The following is a 23794-nucleotide window of genomic DNA, read 5'->3' as shown; positions in this document are numbered from 1 at the left end:
CAGAACAAAAGAAGGAAGAATATAATTTAGTAACACCCAAAACTATTTAAGAGTGCCCCCCCCATTAATAATATGTAATCTTGCACCAAAATGATGTCTACTGATGTGTTTTTACCTTCTACTTCCAAGGAGGCAGTGCCAGACACAGACCCTCCTTGGTTGGTAACTCTGACTTGGTAAACAGTGGCGTCATCATCTGTGACACTTGCAATGATGAGCTGGTGGTAGCCACCCTTAAACTCTTGAATCCTGTACTTTAATCCATCTGCGATGATTTCTTTGCCTTGTCTGTACCATTTCACAATTGGTTTCGGATGGCCAGTTACTTTGCAGACCAAAGTAGCATTGCTCTGATATCTGACATTCACATTCCTCAATTCCTCTTTAAAGTGTGGTGCCTGAATTGGGACATCAGATTTGGGAGTGACAGGTTCTGATATTTCACTCCATTCGCTCTCCCCACCTAGGTTTTCACATTTCACACGGAACTCATATTCAAGACCTTCAATAAGGTTTTGCACTGAAAAGACGGTTTCTCGAATTTCATCTGTTGTCACAGCAATCCACTTGTTCTGCTTCTTCTCACGCTTCTCAAGGTAGTAATTTCTAATCTTTGCTCCTCCGTCACTGGCAGGTGGCTTCCAGGCCACAACACAAGAATCTTTTGTGACAGCAGTAATAGTTGGTTTTCCAGGGACACCTGGCTTTTCTGTTTAAAACAAACAAAAAGCATTTGACTCATCAGGTGAAACAGACAGCTTTATGAAGAGCTTTTTCTTTTTTTTAAAATAAAATGTTATGAACCCAAAGTTCTATTAATGATAGCTAATCTAGAAAAATGAAATTGGTTACTTTATGCTAAGAAGCTTATCAAAACAGGAAGTTCCTTTTTAAAGAAGAAGGGGATAGGGTATATATGTGCCCTTTTAGATCAGCAAAATTCAAGTGACATAAAAGACACTTGTACTTGAGCTGAATCTTTGCTGTCTCCTTTCAAAAGTCATTTCTGTTTAAAAAAAATGTTTTACATACAGATGGAATTTTGCTATAGGAAGACTGTCTGTAGAGGTTATACTCACCAAATGGACTCTTAATGATCACAACTGAGGAGACTTCTAGAGGTTCGCTGATGCCAAACATGTTCTGAGCCGAAACCCGGAAGTAATACCCAGCATTTTCTGTGAGGTTCACAATTCTGCAGGTTGTCACTGAGATGGCTGAAGACACCAATTGCCATTCAGCCCCTTCCTTGGCCTCACATTTCTCCACCACATAATTGGTGATCCAGGAGCCTCCGTCATCTGCAGGTGGTTTCCAGCTGATCACCACAGAGTTCTTCAATAGAGCTTCAATCACAATTGGTCCTGTAGGTTTGTCTGGTTTATCTGTTGGGGGAAAATACAATTGTAGTGGTCTCTGTAGTGTGCCTCCCAAGACCTTTTATTTTTTTAATTTTAAAAAGAAGAAGAACCACTGAAAAGGAAAACAAAATACCTTGTATTTCCACATCAAGCATGGCATCAACTGTTCCAAGGACATTGCTGAGCTGAACTTTGTATTTCCCAGCATGAGTCTTACGCTGGACATTCTTCATAACAAGATGAGTATAGTGCTCTGTGTTTTCTATAGTAATGTTTTCTGAGTTTTGCAAAAGTTTCTGGCCATGGAACCAAGTGATGGCAGGTACTGGCCGGCCAATGTACATGACATGAAGTCGAAGTGTTGAACCCACAGCACCATAATACTTCTCTTTCAGTGGGTAACCAGGATGGAACTGCGGTGTTGCTTGCAGGAGAAGCTTACTGCTGGATTCTACTTCTCCAACCTCGTTGGTAGCTACGCAGGTATAAACACCTTCATCTTCCTGTTCCTCTGTCATTACTGTTAGAGTATGTGTGCGTCCATCTGAAGACATTTTGTACTTGCGGCTTTGTATGAGCTCCTTACCAAATCGGAACCACTTAATGTCAGGCAGAGGCCTTCCGACAATCTGGCATGAGAGTTGAGCAGCTTCGCCCAGTTTAGTGGTAACATCCTTCATTTCTTTGCGTACTCCTGGGGCTTCTCCAGCTAAAGGGTATGAAAGATAATATTAGTGCATTATTGTCACTACTGGATCTGTAATCCACTGTCCTTGTATATCAGGAATGAATTCATCGTACTGATTGATACTCTTATTAGACACCATGATTTACACCATAATTTACATGAGTCTAATTCTTAAGTCTTCACAGTGATTGGAGGATCATCTGGAAAGTAGAAATTCAATGAGGTTATCATATTATTATGTAGAGTGACTTTTTTATGATTGGGAGGTGTTAACTATGTATGCTTTTGAACTGTGGTGTTGGAGAAGACTCTTGAGAGTCCCTTGGAGTGCAAGGAGATCCAACCAGTCCATCCTACAGGAGATCAGTCCTGGGTGTTCATTGGAAGGACTGATGTTGAAGCTGAAACTCCAATACTTTGGCCACCTCATGCGAAGAGTTAACTCATTGGAAAAGACCCTGATGCTGGGTAGGATTGGGGGCAGGAGGAGAAGGGGATGACAGAGGATGAGATGGCTGGATAGCATCACTGACTTGATGGACATGGGTTTGGGTAGACTCCGGGAGTTGGTGATGGACAGGGAGGCCTGGCGTGCTGCGATTCATGGGGTCACAAAGAGTTGGACACGACTGAACTGAACTGAACTATGTATGGGGTTTGGGGGAAATGTGGGTTCTCTATAATTCCTTGTATCTTTGCCCTTAACTTAGGTTCACTGAAGGGGGGTACATTTGTTGACACTTCGTCTTGTTAGGAGTATTAAAATCCATTGTATTCATGGGAGAGATTGCTCTAGGAATGTGCTCAGTTCAGTGCATCTAACAGTTTACTGCTGAGGCTTTGTGCTTGGAATGACTTCCTCTAGAACGTATCAAGTGTTCCCTTCGTGCACATATGCCAAACTGAGTTCTTTCTTTCCAAACACTTGCTTTCCAATAAAGCTTTCTGGAGACCTACTTAGTATAGAGGAAGAATTAATATTTACATGTTGCTTAGTTTGTAAATGAAGGCAGAGAACTAACGGCTACTTACATGTTAGTTTGGTCTTTACAGACATAGCAGTTCTTCGAGGTCTGCTCAGCCCCGTCTCATTCTCAGCAAAAACCCTGAATTCATACTCTGTAGCTTCCAGCAAACCTCCTATTGTGAACTGCCTGTCTTTGATGCGGTCCTTACTGCTCTTCTTCCAGGCACTGTCCCCAGATTGTCTGTATTCAACCCAGTATCCGAGGATCTCTTTGCCACCATCACATTCAGGTTTCTCCCACTGCAGAGTGACACTGTCTTTGGAAATTGAAAGAATCTCGAGTTCTCCAGGTTGGCTTGGCTTATCTGAAATATTTGAAAACAGTTGTAAAGGAAAGAGAGCAAAGACGGCTTGACTCTCTGATTCTAGCCCCTTTGGAAATTCTTTCCTTACCAAATGGATCTTTGCAAACAACTGGTTCAGATGCAGGGCTGGTCTCGCTTAGGCCAACGTCGTTCTGCGCAATGATGCGGAACTGATACTCGGCATCGGGAACCAGCCCAGTGACGGTGTACATTGTGGTAGTGATCTGAGTCTTGTTGTGTCTGACCCACTTGTCAGTTGAGGTCTCCTTGCGTTCAATGTAGTAGCCCGTGACCCGAGAACCACCATCATCTTTGGGCCGGGACCAGGACAGGCTGACAGAACTCTTGGTCACATCGAGTATTTCTGGAGGATTGCTTGGAGGCTCGGGAGGGTCTAGGAATGTAAGTGGAAAACAAACATGTTAGGGTACAGTTCCAACTCTTGTAAGCTGCTGGTTTTCATTGTGAGACAAAAGAGTACTCAGAGGAAGTTTACAGTGTTGTGGTTGGAAGAGCACTTACTCAGTGGTGTTTTTGGTATGACGGGTTCCTCTGATTTCAAGGGTTTGCTTATTCCAAACTGGTTTTCTGCTGAAACACGGAAATGGTATTCCACATTTTCTTTGAGGCCTTTGACCACCAGAGATGTGCCTCGGACTCTGGAGTCGATGGTGTACCAGGCAGATTTAGGCACTTCTCGTCTCTCCAGGATGTACCCCAAGATGTCGGCACCACCGTCATCGGCAGGGGGTCTCCAGCTGACCCTTACAGAGCGAGCTTGTATGTCATCATATTCAAGTGGCCCTTCTGGAGTGTTGGGACTTCCTATCACCCTGACCTTGATGTAGACAGCCTTCTTGCCACATTTGTTTTCCAGAACCAGGTCATAAGTGCCAGAGTCATCCCTGTCTGCTTCTTTGATTACAAGCTCAGTGTGAGTTTCAGAGGTCGCAATCATGGCACGCTTACTAACGTCTTGGCCTTCCTTGGTCCATTTACATATTGGGAATGGTTTTCCTTTGATTGGTATGGTAAGTCTGATGACTCCACCTTGTCTTACTAAGATACCTTCCTGGTATCTTTCATCAAGTTCACAGTCAGGATATTCTGGGGAGAAAGGTAAGGTTACGATTAGCATTTTGGAACACAGGCATAGGAAATAAGTCTAAAGGCAAATATAGCAGAAAGTAAGTGATCCCATCTCTTACCAAGCATTTCTGTGACTTTGACTGTTCCTGGTACCTCAGCAGGCTCCCCAGGTCCACCAGCATTACAGGCTAGGACACGGAATCTGTATTCGGCACCCTGAGGTAGGTGTGTGAGAGTATACTCCCGAATTTTGGTTGGGGTGGTGTTGCATTTGGTCCATTCATGTTGATCGACTTTTTGCATTTCAATCAAGTAGCCTGTGACTTTAGATCCTCCTTCATCTTCTGGTATGCTCCAGGCCAGGGAGACTGATGTCCTTGTTGTGTCAGTAACTCTTGGGTTTTGTGGCTTTCCTGGAGGAGCTGGAAAATAAAAATAACAACATACTTGTTAAAAGTTTCTGCAAAGTTGAAAATCAGATGCTAAAAACCTAATGATTTCAGTGAGTTGTGGAGAAATGGAATATAACATTAGGATGTATTTCGTTTTGTAAATATTTAATTCATTTTATCAGTTAAAACTACTTAAAACTCTTGCTTTTTCCTTTGTCTTATATATGCTTTGTTTATGATCACTAATACTATCTAACATTTAACATCAGTTTTTAAACTGCTTTGAGAAATACTAACTTGCTTAAAAATTTTAACTGTGATATAGAGTGTATATCATGAGTTCCATTTTAAAGAGGGAGAAGTAGATTCAAGAGAAGAATATAAAAAGTTATTTTCCCAATGCTGCTAGGGGTTGGGAGTGGGGAGAGGACTGACGACAAAGGACACAAATGAACTTTTGGGGCTGATGGAAATATTCTGTATTTTGATTGTGGTGGTGGTTATACAACCATAAATTTCCCCAAACTCACAGAATTCTATATTTCAGGAAGGTGAACATTACTGTATTAAATTATATCTCAATAAACTTTTATACAAAAGGTATTTACCAATTGGATCCATGGCAACAGTGGGTTTGGAAGGACGGCTTGGTTTTCCAGTTCCCCTCACGTTAATGGCTGTGACACGGTGTTCATATTCTAAGCCTTCAATAAGGCCAGTGGAACGGTATCGTGTCATTGTCACTGGTACTTTATTTACACGGACCCATCGATCTGCTCTCACTTCTTTGCGTTCCACGATGTATCCAGTCACTTGGGAGCCACCGTCATCTTCTGGTGGGTACCAAGTAAGTGTCATGCCCTCACGGGAGACATCAAATATCTGTAATGTTTCTGGAGGTCCAGGAATGTCTGCAGCGAGACGGAGGTAAACACAACATGGCACCATGAATAAATTAAAGACACATACATTGTGTAAGTGTGTCTCGTATATACCATTTTAAAAAGGTATGTAAGACTTATGACTATTTTTCTAGTGTTTTCATTTTTGTACCTTTCTTGCTGTTCCTCATTTTCTTCAATATCATAAACATTTATTAAACTTGTATTCTGTATTTTTTTCTCACTGTAACAGCCAGTCTTCCCTCCCTCCCTCCCTCCTCTCCTCCTACCCATCCTTCCCTAACTCCTTCCTCTCTTTCATTTAAAAAAAAACAAAACAAAACACCTTAACTACGTTGAAAACCCCTCCAAGAAAAGGAGGTATAGAAACCTTAGAAAGACCCTGGGATTAATTTTGGACCTCTTTTTACTTACATAAGGGCATATTAAAAACAAATGCCTTCTTGTTAACATTTAGAGGTGAGGAGAATGGCAGAAGGGCCCAGGACTTACTGATGCTGCTGCGACATTCTATGACTTCAGACTGTAAGTAGGAGCCAATCCCAAAGCGGTTTGTCGCCGCCACTCGGAACACATACTCGTTTCCTTCGATGAGTCTGGTGAACTTAAACGTTGATCTGGTCACTGACTCAGACACAGGCAACCATCCAGGGCGGTGGGCATCCCGCTGCTCTACCACATAGCCACTCAGCGGAGCACCGCCGTCCAGGTCGGGCGGTTCCCAGGAGATGGTCACTGAGGTAGCATCAATTTCATCAACCTTGATAGGCCCAGATGGTGGGCCAGGCTTGTCTACAAAAGAAGAGGAAATTCCAGATATTAGTTTTCACTTCAAATCAAAATTGGGTGACTGGGCATCAACAACTTGCTTGTGCCTTTTCCCATGTCCCTACCAAGAATGATGACTTTAATGGTCTCTGACGTAGTTCCGGTGACATTCTTCAGTTCAAGCACATAGTCTCCAGTATCTTTGATAGTGGTTTCCCGGATGGTTAATTTAGCTACCTTAGCATGAGTTTCAACCATGACACGCTCTGATTCTCTTAGTTTAGAACCAGCAAAGAACCAGGAAGCAGCAGGAGGTGGGCGACCAGCGATTGGTATCACCAGCTCTACCGGTCTGCCAGCTGGGACATGGATGGTCTTTTGAGGCATTGTAGAAAGATCAATTGTTGGCAACACTATGAGAAAGAAAGCAGGCATTTATTCTTAAGTATAATCTCTAATGACAGTGTGTCATGAATTCTGAATGTTTCCTTCATTTTGCTTTACTATTATTGTTATCTTGGTGTTTTGGTACCTACCTCTGAGGTCTTGTACAGTGACGGCTGTGACGATCTCTCTTGGTTCTGACACACCTTTCTCATTTTGTGCCCGTACTCTAAATAAGTACTGTTCACCTTCATTTAAGGAAATAACAGTGTGCTCTAGGACTGTGGGTTTTAAGGTGACGACCTTCATCCATCTCTCAGTGCCAGCTTTGCAGGCCTCGAGAACATAGCCAGTGAGTCGGCTCCCACCATCATAGAGTGGTTTCTCCCAGGCAAGGGTAACAGTGGATTTGGTGACATCGACCACTTCTAGCTTCGTAGGCATCAAAGGCACTTCTGAGACCAGAACTGCATCAGATGTTTCACAAGGTTCTCCAATGCCATAAATATTTTCTGGCAACACCCTGAAATAGTACATGGTTCCTTCTATAAGTCCAGAAATCCTGTAGAGTGTCTTGCTGCATTTGGTAGTTACTGTTTTGAATGCTCTCATGGCAGCTTCACGCTTTTCAATAATATAATTGTTGACAGGCGCGCCACCATCAATTGTGGGAACTTCCCAAGTGATGGTCACAGAATCTCTTGATACTTCCTTAACTTTCACTGAAGGACAGGGGCCAGGAGTATCTAAAAAACACAGACAGAATGAAGGATCCACACTTCTTATTTGACAGATTAGTTGATAGATTTTTGGGGGGAAAGGTTAGGAAAATATATTTAACATAGTTCCTTTCTAGAGAGGTGATCAATCAGAGGTCAAGGTGTTTGTTTTTAAAGAATCTACTCACAGCATAGTCATTAAGAATCTACTCGTAGCATAGTATTAAGACCAATACTTACCATATACTTTAACAAGGACAGTTGCTGATTTCTTGCCAGATTGGTTTTCGGCTTCAATGGTGTATTTTCCAGCATCGTACCGGTTAACTTTGTCCACAATAAGCAAAGAGTAACTCTCAGTGGTGTCGATGATCGCCCGACTTGCAAGGTCAATGCCCTTTTTGCTCCATGTGATGATGGGTGGTGGTCTTCCAGATACAGACACCATCAGCCGTAGTGAGGCCCCAGCTCTGATGGTCACAGTCTTCTTTAAATCATCTGCAAGCTCCAGATCTGGTATTTCTGGAAAGTAAATGTCAAAGCTTAATTAATTTATGAACAAGTGTGATGAGAAAAATAATTCACCTAAAACCTTGAATTATAAATACCCAGTCTTTCCACAGGCTCAATTTCTGCAGTTGACTCGCTATATTCGCTCATGCCCTTCACGTTCACAGCAGCAACTCTGAAGGAGTATTTCTGGCCCATTTTAAGGTCTGTCACAGTGAATTCATTGTTTCTTATTGTGGTGTTGGTATGCACTCGGTACCACTGATCAGTGTCCTTCTCTTGCATTTCAAGAACGTATCCTATGATGTCAGTGCCACCGTCATACATGGGCTTGGTCCAGGCTAAACTGATGCTGTGTTTGGTGGTATCCACAACTCGTGGAGCAGAAGGTGGTCCAGGGGTATCTGTGGAAAGAAGGATATTATACAAATAAGGAAGCTTTGAGATTTGTATTCTTGATTTGTAAGATTCACTCGGGCATTGCTGTTCTTTGTCTACACTCACTGAGATGCTCTTCTTAACTAAGGTCTTCTGATATTACAAGATGGCACTGTGTGTTCTGGAGTTACTATTTTTATTATTTTAAGAGTTAAAAACTTTAGGATGGCAGATGGTTCTCCCTGGCCACCTTGGCTTGATACACTGTGTCCTGCTAAGTTCATTGCTTACAATACCCATTCTCAGGAACTTTTTTTTTTTTCTCTTTTTGGCTGTGCCCAGTGGCATACAGGAACTTAGTTCCCCAACCAGGGATTGAATCTGTGCCCCCTGCAGTGGAAGCACAGAATTTCAACCACTGGACCACCCGGGAAGTCCCAGGGACCTTTCTTTAGTAGCTCAGCTTTCAACAAGGTCAATATTCTTGTCACCTCTACATTGCTAAGGAGAAGGAAGAAGGAATAAATTTCTTCTACTTCCCCTGAGTTAATCACAGTGATTTATTCCTTTTAATACTTAGGCTTAAACTTTGTACAAAGATTTGCCACTTATTTTTGAGGCTCTTATGACAATTACTTTATTAGGTACTTATTAAGATAGTAGAAACTTCCTGTTCTGCTAAGCCTCTTAAAGGAGACATTGTTCTTTTTTCTCTTCAGTAGTTATTATCATTACAACAAAATTTCCTCCATCCTTAGGAAGATTTGCAAAAGACATCCCTGTCATATTGGTAGTAGGAAAAAAAATTTTTTTTCACAGATTGGAAAATACTGCAACAATTTCCAGCAATGTAACTGCTAACTTATCAACAGAAGTAGTTGCTGAAATATTTTCTGTCTTAGGCTGTAAAGTCCTTCTAATAAGCATATGCCTTTCTAGGCCAGTCATAAGTTCTATGAGTTCTTGGAAATTGCATATTGGATGATTCTTTGTAATATGATTTTGATGGGCATTAGGAATATGAATGAGTCTTGGAACTCACATGATGGTTCTCTGCAGGAGATAAAGTTGGAAGCTTCGCTGGGTTCGCTGTTACCAGCAGCATTTACTGCAGTCACCCGGAACTGGTAATCACAACCTTCCATCAGGCCAGTCACCTTCAGCCTGGTATCGTACACCACGTGGTCTTTGTTCACACGTGTCCAGCGCAGGCTCTTCTTCTCACGTTTATCTACCAAGTAGTTGCTGATCTCATTGCCACCATCAGATTCAGGTTTCGTCCACTGAATGATAATATGCTCTTTGCCAGCCCCAACTTCTTCAGGTATGCCAGGTTGTGATGGAATAGCTGTTTATATTTTTATGAGAATAAAATGTTGATCAGAATTGCACGAAGTCACTATTTCTATGACTGTCTGCCCCCTGCCCACCCCATCTCCTGATTCCATTACACTTCCACTGGCGGGTGGTTTAAGTGTTAATACTCACTGAAGGAGTTTCTGGCAACAATGGGCTCTGATTCAACAGGAACACCAGGGCCGTATTTGTTTACTGCCCGCACTCGGAATATGTATTCGTTGTTCTTGATGAGTCTGGTAACCACATGGGATAGGGTGGGGCATTCGCCTTCCACAATCACCCAGTTGAGCCTGCTCGTCTCCCGTCTTTCCACGAGGTAGTGAGTGATTTCTGCTCCTCCATCTTCCTGAGGAAGGCTCCAGGCTAAAGTGCACTTCTCCTCAGTTACTCTGCTGACGGTGAGCTTTCCACATGGGCCCGGGGAATCTAAAACAGATGTAGGAATGAGCAATGAGGAAGGTCCTTCTTTTTGCACACGTTTGAGAAGGCTATGGAAATCAAAAATCATTTGGCCCTCTTACCGAGAACTTTGACCAGGACAGACACAGCCTTTGTCCCACTGGCGTTCTTCACTGTTAAAGTGTATTTTCCACTGTCACTTCTGTCACAGAACTTGATCACAGCAGTTGCTCGTTTGCCAGTGTACTGCAGAGAGACTTTTTCACACATATCTAGTTCTTTGTCCCCTTTGGTCCAGATAATCTTGGGTTCAGGTTTGCCACCAACTGCAGCATCAAGAACAAGATCTGAGCCTGCTCTGATGGTGACCAGATCACCCTGTAATCTGGCATCCAGTTCGGCTTTGGGTGGAGCTGTCATAGACAAAATGTGAATGAATATTTGATAGCCTGTTGTCACAGAAATTGTGATAATTTAAAAGGAGAACATGGATTATTATTATTTTTTACCGTATTCATCTCGGCAAGTGATGGGGCCTGTGGATTCTGATCCTTCGCTAATTACACCTGCTGCATTCTTGGCCAACACACGGAATTCGTAAGTGTCTCCTTCACTGAGAGCAGTAATGGTGAAGAAATTGTCAGATACGATGGTGTAGTTGCACTTGAGCCAGCGACCATCTCCAACTTCACTGACTGGTTTACGCTCTATGATGTAGCCCACGACCTTGCTGCCGCCATCATACACTGGGGCAGACCAGATGAGTGACACTGTCGATCGGGTGACATCTGTTACCTCTGGTCTTCCTGGTGCATCTGGAAGGGAGGCAAGAGTGAGGTTAAATACAACTGTGAATTCTGCTAGTACTGGTGATGATGATAAACAAATGTACCCTTAAATTCTGATACCTACCCACTGGGTTTTGAGCCATCACAGGTCTTGAAGCTTCGCTGGCTTTGCTAACGCCTGCGGCATTGAGTGCATATGTTCTGAACTGATATTCCAGTCCTTCTACCAAACCAGTCACTTTGTAGTTGCACTCTAAGCATGGTACTTTGTTTTCTTTCACCCAAAGAATGGTGTTACGTTCTTTCTTCTCAACCCAGTAGCCAATGACTTTACTGCCACCGTCATGGTAGGGTTCTTCCCAGCGAATAGACATGGCATTTGCAGACACATAGTAGACCTCAGGTCTGGTAGGTGCACTTGGTGGGACTAAATATAAACAAAGGTATCAAAATATAAGTAGAGTTTCAAAATATAAATACAGAATATAAATAACATTCAGGGGAAATATTTAATAATAGAGACTTGGTAATATGATTTTAATTTTCTTACCAAATGGATGCTCAGCCACAATTGGTGCTGATTCTACAGGCTTGCTGACACCAAATCTGTTCTCTGAACTGACACGGAAAGAATATTCCATGTATTTTGTGAGATGAGTGACTTTAATCTGAGTGCGCTTGACACTGGAATTGACAAGCTGCCAAGCTGTTGTACCCGATTCCCGCTTTTCAACAATGTAATTAGTAATATCGGTGCCTCCATTGTCTTGAGGTTCAGCCCATGACAGGACACATGATTCAGCTGAGATAGATGAGACTTCAATGGGGCCAGTTACTGGACCTGGCCTTCCGATGACCACAACTGTGATGGTAAACGTTTTAACACCAGCTGTATTTTCCAGGGTCAAGAAGTACCTTCCAGAGTCACCTCTCATACTTTCCTTTACAGACAAGGTGGTTCTGTCTTTTGTCGTTGTGATACTCACGCGATCTGTCTCCTTAAGTCTCATTTCTTCAAGTTTCCATGTTACCTTGGGGGCGGGACGACCACTGATTGGCACGTCAATGGTAAATGTGCTTCCTGCTTTGCAAGTTATGAGCTGATTGGTAATTCCAGTGAGGTCAGCAGTGGGCTCAATTTGAGGCTCCTTGATGATGACAGAAGAGAAGGCTTCCCTGGGTTCACTGTAGCCAGCGTCATTCTTGGCCTTCACGCGGAATTCATATTCAGTGTTCTCAACGAGGCGCTCCACTGTGAAAGTCATCTGTTTGGTGTGACCAGCTTCAACCCAGAAGTCAGATCCCTTTTGTCTCATTTCGAGCAGGTAGCCAGTGATTCGGCTGCCTCCATCATGGTCAGGTTTAAGCCAAGCTAAGACTACCGAGGATTTGCTTGTGTCAACAATATCAAGTCTCCTAGGTGGAGCAGGTTGTTCTGTGGCTACCATTGGTTCTGGCATTTCATAGGGTTCACCAACACCATACTCATTTTCTGCAGAAACACGGAAATAGTATGGAACACCTTCTAGCAGGTCACTGACCCTGAGGATCTGACGAATGCATTTTTCACTGACCACCTGCCAGCTACGGCGACTGGCTTCTCGTTTCTCTACCACGTAGTGATGGATTCGGGCACCTCCATCAAGGAGAGGGGCATCCCACATCAATGTAGCAGAGCCCCGGGTCACATCCTTGAAAGTAATCGGGCCAGGTGGGCCTGGAGAGTCTAGCACCTTTACGGTGAATGTGATTGACTTACTACCGCTGTTGTTTTCTACAGTAAGGGTATATTTCCCTGCGTCGGTTCTGTTGCAGTTTTCCACAGTGAGGGTGCTGAAGGAATCTGTTGTATGGATGTCAGCCCGAATGCTAAGGTTAGAGTCAGGTTTGCTCCAAACCGCTGTCGGAGTTGGTCTACCCTGATAGGCAATGAAGAGGCGAATGCTGGCCCCAGCTCTCACAATGTGCATCTGCTTGAAGTTGGCATCGATGTCTAACTCAGGAGCTGATAATCGGTCAACTGCTTTAATGGTGCCAGTCACTTCACAGCTGTCTCCTTTTCCCACAGCATTGACAGCACTAACCCGGAATTTGTATTCTTCGCCTGCTTGCAGATCGGTGACTGTGTATCTCGTTTTCACACATGCCTCTGCATTTACCTTGTGCCAGTCTCCCAGGTCAGCTTTGCACATTTCAATAATATACCCAATGATCTCCAATCCTCCGTCAAACACTGGCTTAGACCACTCTAAGCTCACAGTGGTCTTTGATGTGTCTGTCACTTTGACCACAGCAGGTGCACCCGGTCGGTTGACGGGCTCTCTGCATTTGATTAGTCGTGAGACACCGCTTGCAGGTCCTACCCCCGCAGCATTTTCAGCCATGACGTGGAATTCATACTCATTGCCCTCTGTCAGACCTGTGACTTTGAATCTTGTCTCACAGATGGGTCGTTTGCTGATGACTTTCACCCATCGTGTGCTTTTCTTTTCTCTCCTTTCAAGGATGTACTGTTGAATTTCACTGCCACCATCTGATTCTGGCCTGGCCCATGTTAGAGTAATGCTATTGCCTGTTACATTACTAGGTTCTGGAGTGCCAGGGGCATCAGGAATAGCTGTGAGGTAAAAACAAAGAAAGAAACCAATTAGACGTGTTTGCTTGGAAATTGATCTTATGACATAGTGCCACTTAGTAAAAATGGTCACTTACTGTACTGTATTTGAGCAACCACTGGGTCAGAATCCAGTGGCCTGCTAACACCAAACTTGTTAACTGCAGAAATACGGAATTGGTATTCATTGCCAGTTATTAGTTTAGTGGCTGTATAGCTGAGGGCTTCACAATTGTCCTCAATTAGTGCCCAAGCAAGTCTGCTGGTTTCCCGTTTTTCAATCAGGTAGTGAGATACATGGGCACAGCCATCATTGTGTGGCGCATCCCACCACAGGGTCATTTTCTCGCCAGTTATATTGGTGAATCTTATTGGCCCAACTGGTTTTCCTGGTGTATCTATAAGAGAAAGGTTCTAGAGTTAGTTTCTTTTTCCTTGTCCTTTAAAATACAATTAGGCCTGTCTTGAATCCAAGTTCTGTACATTGTAAGATTAAGAAGCTATTTTAGAAATTTACCTTGTACTCTCACTGTAATCTCTGCTTTTGTGGTTCCAGATGCATTTTTGGCTTCCACTCTGTATACACCACGATGGTCCCGAGTAGCGTCTCTAACAAAGAGGCTGGTGGATCCAAGGACATCGGTTATTTCCATGTTCATCTTCTTCTCAATTTCTACTCCATCTTTGAACCAGGTTACTCGAGGTACTGGTCGTCCTTGTACCAAAGCTTTAATTCTAAGGCTCTCTCCAGACTTAATAGTGATACCATCAAAGTATTCAGGGCCAAACTCTACAGTTGGTGCAACTGGAAAAGAAATAGAATTCATATACATTAATTTGGTTTAATAAAGACATAAACAAACATGTTTTTCATTAACACCATATCATAAAGCCTGGAAGGGTAATCCTTATACCAAAGGCTATTTTGAAAGTATGATTGATGGTTGAGAATTTAGGCTCTAAGGTTAAACATTTGCATATTGTTATCTTTGTTATGTTTGTCATGTTATTACTCTTGAATTTCCACTTGTAAAAAGAGGAATGAAATATTTATAGGTCATTTACTTCCTAATACTGCTGCATATTCAAACGAGTTCCTGTTCCAGGCCATCAGCTGCACTCAGGCAAGATGATTATTGTGCTGTTGAATTTGTGTTGTATTTTTGTGATTTCAATAGAAATGGACTGTTATTCTTGAGAACTTTATTCTTTATTATAAATGACTGAAATTACAAAGCTAAAAACCATCCCCATTTGCATGCTATTTATGTGGAAATGAAATAATAGACACAGTAAAAAGTTGATGTTAATCACCTTTTTCTTCTCTTCATCTGAGAGGTAGAAAATCTAATTTATCTACCTAACAAGCTTTGGTAATCTGTATGAAACATTGGTTTTATTCCATTTTACACACCAGGGGCCAAAAATATATATATTTAAAAAGGTGAATGTTCTTAGTTACACTGGAAATCAGTCGTAAATGCTTACCATTTTCATCTCTGGTCATGATAACACCAGAAGACTGTGATGGCGGGCTTATGGTTCCAACAGCATTTCTTGCGATTATTCTGAACTCATATCGATCCCCAGGACTGAGTCCTGTTACCGTGTACTGACATTCGCTGACATCAGTAAAGTTGCATCTGGTCCAGCGATCGCTCCCTTGCCGTTTCTCGATGCTGTAGGCCACTATCTTACTGCCTCCATCACGCAGCGGTGGGTTCCATTTCAGTGTGATGGTTTCCCTGGTGACGTCAATGTAGTCAGGAGTTCCAGGTGGGTCTAAAAATTATATGAAAGTTAAAGGTGTCATTACTTCTGTAATCAACTCTTAATCCTCAATGGAAGGGAAAAAAATGAATAAATCCCCCAAACTCATTTTAGCCATTAATTGAAATTTTTGGTATCAGAATCTTTAAAAATTTTTTTTAATTATTTTATTAGACTGATTTAAAATCATCCCCCTTGCTTTACCTGACCAACTCTAGTGTCAAGAAAATGTGTGAGAAGGTGATAACGTGGAAGAAAATTAGTGTTAGTAACACATTAGTTGCTGAATTAAATATACTGGAATAATCTTCAGTCACTTACCTACTGGGGAGACAGCTAAGGTAAATTTGCTTGGGTCGCTAGGTGAGCTTAGACCAGCAGAATTTTCAGCAAATACACGGAACTGGTAATCCAGGCCTTCCATTAATCCAGTAGCTCTATATTCTCTTCCAGATATTGGTGACATATTAATTCTTTGCCAGAGGATGCTGTTTCTTTCTTTCTTTTCAACATGGTATCCAGTAACTTCTGAACCACCATCGTAAACTGGAGCATCCCAGGTGAGTGACATGCCATCAGAAGTCACATTGTATGTAACTGGCTTTCCTGGGGGGCCAGGAATCCTGAACTGGTGTTTGGCCACAATGATGTTTGAGACAAGTGGTTGGCTGACTCCATATTTGTTTTCTGCCCTAACTCTAAACTGATATTCGGCATCTTTGACTAGATTAGGAACTTTGAAAGTTGTCCGGGCAACACTGGAACACACCATCTTCCAATTAGTTTGTGAAGCTTCTCGCTTCTCAATGCTGTAACAGGTAATTTCACCTCCTCCATCATCATCAGGCACATCCCAGGACATGATGACACTATCAGCCTTGATTTCATCAAATCGAATGGGCCCTTTGGGCTTAGATGGTGGGCCAAGTGTGATGACTGTAATGGGATATGCGTTTCGACAGACTGCGTTATCGAGAATAATGGTGTATTTCCCTCCATTCTCCTTCTTCGCATTCTTTATACTCAAAGTAAGTTTGTTTTCGGTTTTACTCAAACGAACATGTTCACTTTCTTTCAATGGCAAACCATCTTTCAACCAACTGATAGATGGCTTGGGTTTTCCTTTATAAGGTAATTCGAGGTGCACATTATGTCCGATTCTCACGGCAACTTGTGCCCCAGGGATTTCTGACAAGTCAACTTCAGGTGGAATTACAAGTTCTTTCACTGTGATTGGCCCAATAGTGACACCATCACTCAGTCCTTTCTCATTTCTGGCAGACACTCTGAATTCCAGTTCTGACAGTTCCTTGAGTTGGCCAACCTCAATTTCACAAGTCTTACTTATGCCAGCATGTGACCATGTTTGTTCACCTTTACCTTTCCTTTCTACAATGTAATCTGTGATGACACTACCACCATCAAAGTCAGGCTTGGTCCAGCTCAGCGTAACAGATGTCTTTGTTGAGTCTTTCATTGAGAGATCGCGTATAGGTGCTGGCACTTCAGCAGCCTTCACGGGCTCTGTGGTTTCACAGGGTTCCCCAATTCCAATTTCATTTACTGCAAAAACTCTGAAGAAGAATGGAGTTTTCTCTGACAAATCTGTCACTTTAAAGGATGTACTAGAACACTTGTGTGACACTGAAGACCATGTTCTCTTGGTGGCATCTTTTTTCTCAATGATGTAATTAATTATAGGAGATCCTCCGTCAATGAGAGGAGGTTCCCAGAACAAAGTAACTGTGCCTTGAGAAACATGTTTAACCTGTAGTTTTTGGCAGGCGGCTGGTGTATCAAGCACTTTAACACTCACAGTTGAAGACTTTGGTTGACCAATGCCATTTTCTATTGTGAGAATATATTTGCCTGTATCATGGCGAGTGACTTGAGGAATAATGAGTAATGAAGATGAGTCAGTGTTTTGAATGCTGTATCGGGCATCGCTGCCAAGATTCTTCTCATCTTTTCTCCATGTGACAGTAGGTGGAGGTCTGCCTTTGAAGGGAATCAACACATGTACATCTTCACCAGCTTTAGCTATAATGGAGGTCCTGAGAGCCATGTCTAGGTCAATCTCTGGTTCCTCTGTAGACATAAAATGGACATATACAGTGAATTTTAAAGCAAGGAAATGAGTGATTTCCTGGAGGTACTCTATTAAAATAAAAACATAATCATATCAGTAGGTACGTACCCAGTATATCTTTAGCTTGTACGGGTTCAGTCATTGCTATAGGTTCACCTTGTCCGGCACAGTTTACAGCAGACACCTGGAAGTAGTAATTGACTCCAGGACTCAGATTTGATACCACATATTCTGTAGTTCTGACTTCTCCTTTGGTAGAGACAACAGTCCATTCCTCTTCCTCTCCTTGTCTCATGGCAACAACATATCCAGTAACAGCACTGCCCCCATCATAGACAGGTTTACTCCATCCAAGAGTGATGGATGATTTAGTTGAATCTGCAATTCTTATCTTAGCCGGTGGGCCTGGTGGATCTGGAACGGACATTCACAATACCATAATTATCCAATTGTGTACAACTGAGTGACATGAAAGATGACACAGGTGAAGAGGCTGCACTTACCAATAGGATCAGCAGCTTTGTAGAAGTCAGATGGTTCAGAAAATGGACCCTGTCCAGCAGCATTTACAGCACAAACTCGGTATTGATAGTCACTGTGTTCCGTGAGTCCTGTCACTTTCTGTCTGGTGTCACGGATTGTCTCCTTTAGGACTTTAAACCATCCCAGACTCTTCTTGTCTCGTTTCTCAAGGAAATAGCCACTTATGTCACTACCACCATCCGCAACTGGCCTGCTCCAGACAACAGTCATCGAATTCTTGCTAATCTTTGTCACCTCTGGCACACTTGGAGGCCCAGGTGTGACTGTTTAAAAAGGAAGAGGAAAATGAGTTAAAAGAATCAATATTACTGATAGATTCTACCTTTTAATCTTCAAGTCCTACTTAAGAATATTAGTCTCATTTATTATATTTTCCACCTGGTGAAAAGGATAATTATGCGAAGTGATATGATGAGCAAGAAAATAAAAGTCAATCAAGCTCTGAAAACTATTAATAGCTAGCAGAATAGTATACGTTTACTTATTAATTTATTTATGGTCACACCACACAGCTTGTGAGATCTTAGTTCCCCTGACCAGGGACTGAACCCAATCTCTGCCAGTGAAAGCATCAAGTCCTAACTGCTGGACTGCCAGGGACATCCCAGTTTATTTTTAAATTTTCATGTATTTTACTCATTTCAGTGAGTAATGATAGAAATTTGAGAGATGAGATGCTATCTGAGCATATAGACAATTGTAAATGGATTAGTAATGGCTGCATGACGTAGAAGAGTCTAGAAGATAATCTTAATCTAAGCCAACATTTACCAAACTTGCTGTTGGAGATACTATTTAGTGCCTTGAATCAAAACAAGGTCTCATTTATTTCAAAGCAATTACAACTAATACTCAAGGAATAAACTGATCACCTGGTAGGATTTGATTCAATGAAAATAAGTAAATAAATTTTCATGTATTTGATTTTACTTTTCTAATGAAATTGTATCTCACCAAACGCATTCCTTGCTATCACTGGGTGAGATTCCAGTGCATCACCAATTCCATATTTGTTCACAGCACGAACACGGAAGACGTATTCATTTCCTTTGATAATTTTGGTGGTCTTAATGATGCACTCTTCCAAATTTTCAGACACCATAGACCACACAACGCGGCTTGTCTCACGCTTTTCCACGATGTAGTGAGTGATTTTTGCACCACCATCATCTGCCGGAGGCTGCCAGAGAAGAGTTATCTTTTCAGCAGTGACAGTCTTAAATTCAATTGGTCCACCTGGAGGTCCTGGTTTGTCTGTCAATGAAAGAACAAAACAGTATATTAATAAATTTAGAAAGGTTTCTAATTTAAAATCATTAAATTTTAGGCAAATGAAATATGATGTTGGCCTGCATTCAGCACCTACCAAGGATCTGCAGTCTAATTGTGGCTGAGGCTGAGCCCATGGCATTCCTTAGTTTTAATTCATAGGTTCCACTATTAAGGCGAGTTGCATCTTTGATGAGTATAGATGCAAGGTCAGTGGTATTTTCCACACATACCAGTGCATTGGTTTGTAACTCTTTGTCATCTTTATACCACTCAATTGTAGGCTCAGGTTTGCCAGAAATGCCAGCTCTGAGCTTCACAGATGTCCCTGCTCTGTATTTGACAACTTCTGTATATTCTAGAGGCAAATCAATTACAGGTGCACCTGTAAGAAAAACAGATCATAAACATTTAAAAGATCACAAGGATGAAGAAAATAATTGCAGCAACTTCAAAGTAAGCTCATTGGCCTTTATTAAATAATAAATGTACGCATGGTAGTTCTAATCCCATTTATATTTTATATTTAGTTTTATAAGCTACTCTTCTATCCCAGATGAAGAAGAAAGATTGTGAGCAATCTCTGAACCTCAGTGACAGCACTAATTGCATAGGGATTTAAGTGCCTTTGAAATGTATTTTTAAGTCTATTATGTGTTTTATTCCAGTAATGAAATGGGACACAGAACAATCATCTGTTTCTTTTTATTTCCCTTCCCAGTTCACTGGTATCCAAAGTGAGGGGCAGTTTACAGCAGACCATTAATGGTGAATTCTCTACTCACAGAGCTGTATACTCCCCTGGACTGGTTTTGTGCTAGGCTGCTTATAAGTTTTGAGAAACAGAATTAATTTGACTTGCTTCACAGTCTCACAAATACTGACTCTGTCTACTAAGCCTGGTTCATAGACAGAGGCCTGAGGAAGTCTCATCATGAAGATGGAAGTGGGTACTTCTGCCCTGACACCACAGAGGTTCCCCCTTGGAAATGGAGGACTTTTAGAAACGGCATCACTGGGTACCTAACTCTTATGAAATTTTAGTTTTTATTTTTATTTTTTTTTAATAAATTTATTTATTTTAGTTGGGGGCTAATTATTTTACAATATTGTAGTAGTTTTTGCCATACATTGACATGAATCAGCCATGGGTTTACATGTGTTCCCCTTCCTGGACCCCCCACCCACCTCCCTCCCCATCCCATCCCTCTGGGTCATCCCATTGCCCCAGCCCTGAGCCCTTGTCTCATGCATCGAACATGGAATGGTGTTCTGTTTCACATACGATAATATACATGTTTCAATGCTATTCTCCCAGAACGTCCCACCCTCACCTTCTCCCTCAGAGTCCATAAAATTGTTCCATGCATCTGTGTCTCTTATTCTGTCTCGCATATAGGGTTATCGTTACCATCTTTCAAATTCCATATATATGCATTAGTATACTGTATTGTTGTTTTTCTTTCTGGCTTACTTCACTCTGTATAATGGGCTCCAGTTTCATCCATCTCAGTAGTTTTTAAACCACTGTTGAGTTGAATGTGCTACTTCTTTTCCAGTAATGTATTTTGGGATGTGTATGTGTATTTCGGACGACAGCAATGTAGAGAGAATTCTGAAGTCTCTTTGAATTTCCCCTCTATCATTAATAAGCTGCTTTGATGTTGGGGAAATTATGTAAGCATGCTAAACCTCACTTTCTCTTCTGTAAAATAAGCTAATCTTAAGGGTGTTAGAACTAGGGGAGAGAACTCATGGAAGGTACCCAGCAAATGTTAGCTGCTGCTAATATTTATCATCATTAATACCTCTGTTTAGTTTTTCACTTAAGAGGAATATTCTCTGAGTATCCAACCATCACTTTAATTATTGATGCTGAAAATTTTAAATAGAAGTGTGAAAGTACTAACTCATATAATCAAAGAATCATAAAAGATTGAAATCAGAAAGGCCTTTTGCTATCCTGTAGTCCAAATCTCATGTTTTACAGTTAAGCCAAAAGGCCTGGGGTGTTATGGAATTTTCCTAAGACCACCCGCCACCCCCAGCTAATTCATAATTTCTCCTAAATATCTAACAAGGTACATAGTAAAAGTTATCCTGTAGATTAGGACCAGAAAAAGTAAGATAGAACATTGAGTTAAATTAGTGCTGTGGTTCAAAGTACTAAAAATGCTTACCATAAGAATCAATGCACGTGATAGGGCCTACAACCTCGGATGGATTGCTGATGGACCCGACAGCATTTCTAGCAAAGACACGGAATTCATACTGGGCATTCTGAGTCAAGCCAGAGACAGTGAAGTGAGTCTCGGTAACGTTGGTAAAGCTGGCCTTGGCCCATCTGCCATCTGGAAGGTCTCGTCTCTCAACCATGTAGCCTGTAATCTTGCTTCCTCCATCAAAAGCGGGTTGTTGCCATGAAAGGTTGACAGAGTTCTTTGAAATGTCAGTGATACGGACATTTCTTGGGGGTTCTGTGATAAGACAGAAAGCAGATTAGTGGCACTTAGGTCATTATTTTACTTTGCAGAAAGAAGGTTTGCATTGCTAAGTAGTTGAAACTGTCCTTCTTGTGACAAATACATACCGCAGGCATCAATGGCTAGGACTGGTTCCGAAGCATGGCTGGGTTTCCCAATACCAGCAGCATTTTCTGCATACACCCTGAATTCATAGATTAATCCGGCACTAATTGTTGTGACTTTGAAGTGAGTTGTGCGGATGACCATTTTGTTGGCTTTTTGCCATAAGATACTGTTTCTGTCTTTCATCTCCAGGTGATAGCCTATAACTGGACTGCCTCCATTGGACACTGGTTCATGCCAGCCCACGGTGATACTTTCTCGAGTGACATTGGTGACCCATGGTGTAGATGGTGGTCCAGGTGTTGCTATGAAACAGAGAAATCCCATGGTTAATACAGATGTTTAAAACATTTTTGTATATGGAAATGTGGGATCTTTGAGAAGTTCGACAACTTACTGTATGGTAGTTTGACAACCACACAAGCCGAATCTATGTGATCGCTGATGCCAAAGCGGTTTTCTGCCTTGATGCGGAATTGGTATTCTTCTCCTGTGGTCAGTTTCATGACTTTAATCATGGTTCTTGCAACTGTTGCAGACACTTCCGTCCATACTGCAGTACTTGTCTCTCTCTTAAGTACAATGTAATTGGTAACCTGACTTCCACCATCATACTTAGGTGGCTCCCATTTGAGAGTCACGCTGTCTTCAGTTATATCACTTATCACAACAGGGCCAGTTGGGGGACCGGGTCTGTCTAGTACGACAATGTTAATGAAAGCTTTGGTCGTTCCACTGGAGTTGGCAGCTGTGATCTCATATCTTCCAGCATCAGCGGCAACGCTTTCTTTGAGATTGATGGTCAGGTTTTCAGCAGTAATTTCAGTATTAAATCTCATGGTTGCTTTCAGTGGGACACCATCTCTTGATAAGGTCACTTTGGGCAGTGGTTTTCCAGAAATTGGAATGTCAACTTTAAGGTTTGAACCAGCTCTAACGTAGACGGTATGACTTGGGAAATGCTTCATGTCAATTTCAGGTGGTTCTGAAAAATAAGAGTAGAGAAGATGAAGGTGAAAAAAGTGTTTTTTGCAGGTTGACTTAAATCAGTGCAAATAATTCCAAATTTTGCTTCTACATAAAATTAGACATACCTAGCTTCTCCTTAACAAGGACAGGAAGCAGCAGCTCTCTTGGGTCACTCAGGCCAGCTTGATTTTCAGCAAACACCCGGAAAAAGTATTCAGAATTCTCCCTCAGACCAGAAACAACATGGTGGGTTGACTTTACCACTGCACATCTAATCCAGTTCTTCTGTCCTTTTTCTAGTGCTTCAATGACATAATGCACAATTCTGCTTCCACCATCATGTTCTGGCTTCAACCAGGCCAGGGAAACACTGTCTCTGGATACACTTGTTACTCCAAGTTTTTCAGGCGGGCTTGGTTTTTCTATGAAAGTAAAACATCAGAAGAAAGGGAAAATTATTGCAACATTTTTCTTCACGTGTGTTCTTCCTGCCTTGTTAAAAGAAAAATTTTTAATGAAGGCATACAATTACTTAGATTTGAGACTTTCTTACTTTTTATATGATCAGTTTAGCTTTTGAGTCAAGCAAAACTTTCCCAGGCTTTGTCATTTTATTTCACAGCATGTCATAGCATTCAAATCAAATAAGCATCAAATAACCAAATTAAATGATTAAATTTATCCAAAATTTATTATGGGTAAAAAATGAGGAATGAGATGAACAGTGTTATAAAATATCATGTAATTTCTGCACATACACAATATATATATGTACATATATATGTGCAGTCAAGTTCAATTATACTTAAATCCAACATATATTATCCATCTTCATCTATGTAAATTTCTACTTTTTTTGTAAATCAATGAAAAACTTTCTCTA

The 23794-nt window shown here is 41.7% G+C and overlaps 1 protein-coding gene and 2 long non-coding RNA genes across 3 annotated transcripts in view; 2 read left to right on the top strand and 1 right to left on the bottom strand.

Moving 5' to 3' along the window:
- The window catches only part of LOC145541877 (uncharacterized), a 45879-nt gene extending 39793 nt beyond the window's left edge, over positions 1-6086 (top strand). Inside the window, exon 2 of the long non-coding RNA XR_014079384.1 lies at positions 1757-6086. This is a non-coding gene — a long non-coding RNA (uncharacterized LOC145541877). The remainder of the gene's footprint in view (positions 1-1756) is intronic.
- TTN (titin) overlaps positions 1-23794 on the bottom strand; it is a 274932-nt gene that overhangs the window by 10849 nt on the left and 240289 nt on the right. The window contains exons 312-342 of the mRNA XM_081579499.1: positions 23037-23333; positions 22340-22927; positions 21945-22247; positions 21535-21831; positions 19452-19739; positions 19040-19339; positions 18046-18348; positions 17651-17956; positions 15775-17541; positions 15172-15465; positions 14201-14488; positions 13782-14081; positions 11620-13686; positions 11194-11496; positions 10791-11096; positions 10404-10694; positions 10012-10308; positions 9566-9871; positions 8244-8549; positions 7876-8157; positions 7069-7662; positions 6658-6945; positions 6257-6556; positions 5471-5773; positions 4590-4892; positions 3904-4488; positions 3470-3775; positions 3082-3381; positions 1495-2070; positions 1080-1385; positions 116-709 (exon numbers count right to left, since the gene is read on the bottom strand). Coding sequence (XP_081435625.1) covers positions 116-709; positions 1080-1385; positions 1495-2070; positions 3082-3381; positions 3470-3775; positions 3904-4488; positions 4590-4892; positions 5471-5773; positions 6257-6556; positions 6658-6945; positions 7069-7662; positions 7876-8157; positions 8244-8549; positions 9566-9871; positions 10012-10308; positions 10404-10694; positions 10791-11096; positions 11194-11496; positions 11620-13686; positions 13782-14081; positions 14201-14488; positions 15172-15465; positions 15775-17541; positions 17651-17956; positions 18046-18348; positions 19040-19339; positions 19452-19739; positions 21535-21831; positions 21945-22247; positions 22340-22927; positions 23037-23333 — 13944 coding nt within the window. The remainder of the gene's footprint in view (positions 1-115; positions 710-1079; positions 1386-1494; positions 2071-3081; positions 3382-3469; positions 3776-3903; positions 4489-4589; positions 4893-5470; positions 5774-6256; positions 6557-6657; positions 6946-7068; positions 7663-7875; positions 8158-8243; positions 8550-9565; positions 9872-10011; positions 10309-10403; positions 10695-10790; positions 11097-11193; positions 11497-11619; positions 13687-13781; positions 14082-14200; positions 14489-15171; positions 15466-15774; positions 17542-17650; positions 17957-18045; positions 18349-19039; positions 19340-19451; positions 19740-21534; positions 21832-21944; positions 22248-22339; positions 22928-23036; positions 23334-23794) is intronic.
- The window catches only part of LOC145541876 (uncharacterized), a 93201-nt gene that overhangs the window by 42184 nt on the left and 27223 nt on the right, over positions 1-23794 (top strand). The window contains exons 2-4 of the long non-coding RNA XR_014079383.1: positions 14240-14386; positions 15274-15459; positions 15907-16013. This is a non-coding gene — a long non-coding RNA (uncharacterized LOC145541876). The remainder of the gene's footprint in view (positions 1-14239; positions 14387-15273; positions 15460-15906; positions 16014-23794) is intronic.

This window comes from Giraffa tippelskirchi, chromosome 3 (genome assembly GCF_054371585.1).
Source record: "Giraffa tippelskirchi isolate mGirTip1 chromosome 3, T2T-mGirTip1v1.2.pri, whole genome shotgun sequence".
Classification (NCBI taxonomy): domain Eukaryota; kingdom Metazoa; phylum Chordata; class Mammalia; order Artiodactyla; family Giraffidae; genus Giraffa; species Giraffa tippelskirchi.
Note: the sequence above shows the minus strand (reverse complement) of the source record. Positions and strands in the feature narration are given on the sequence as shown.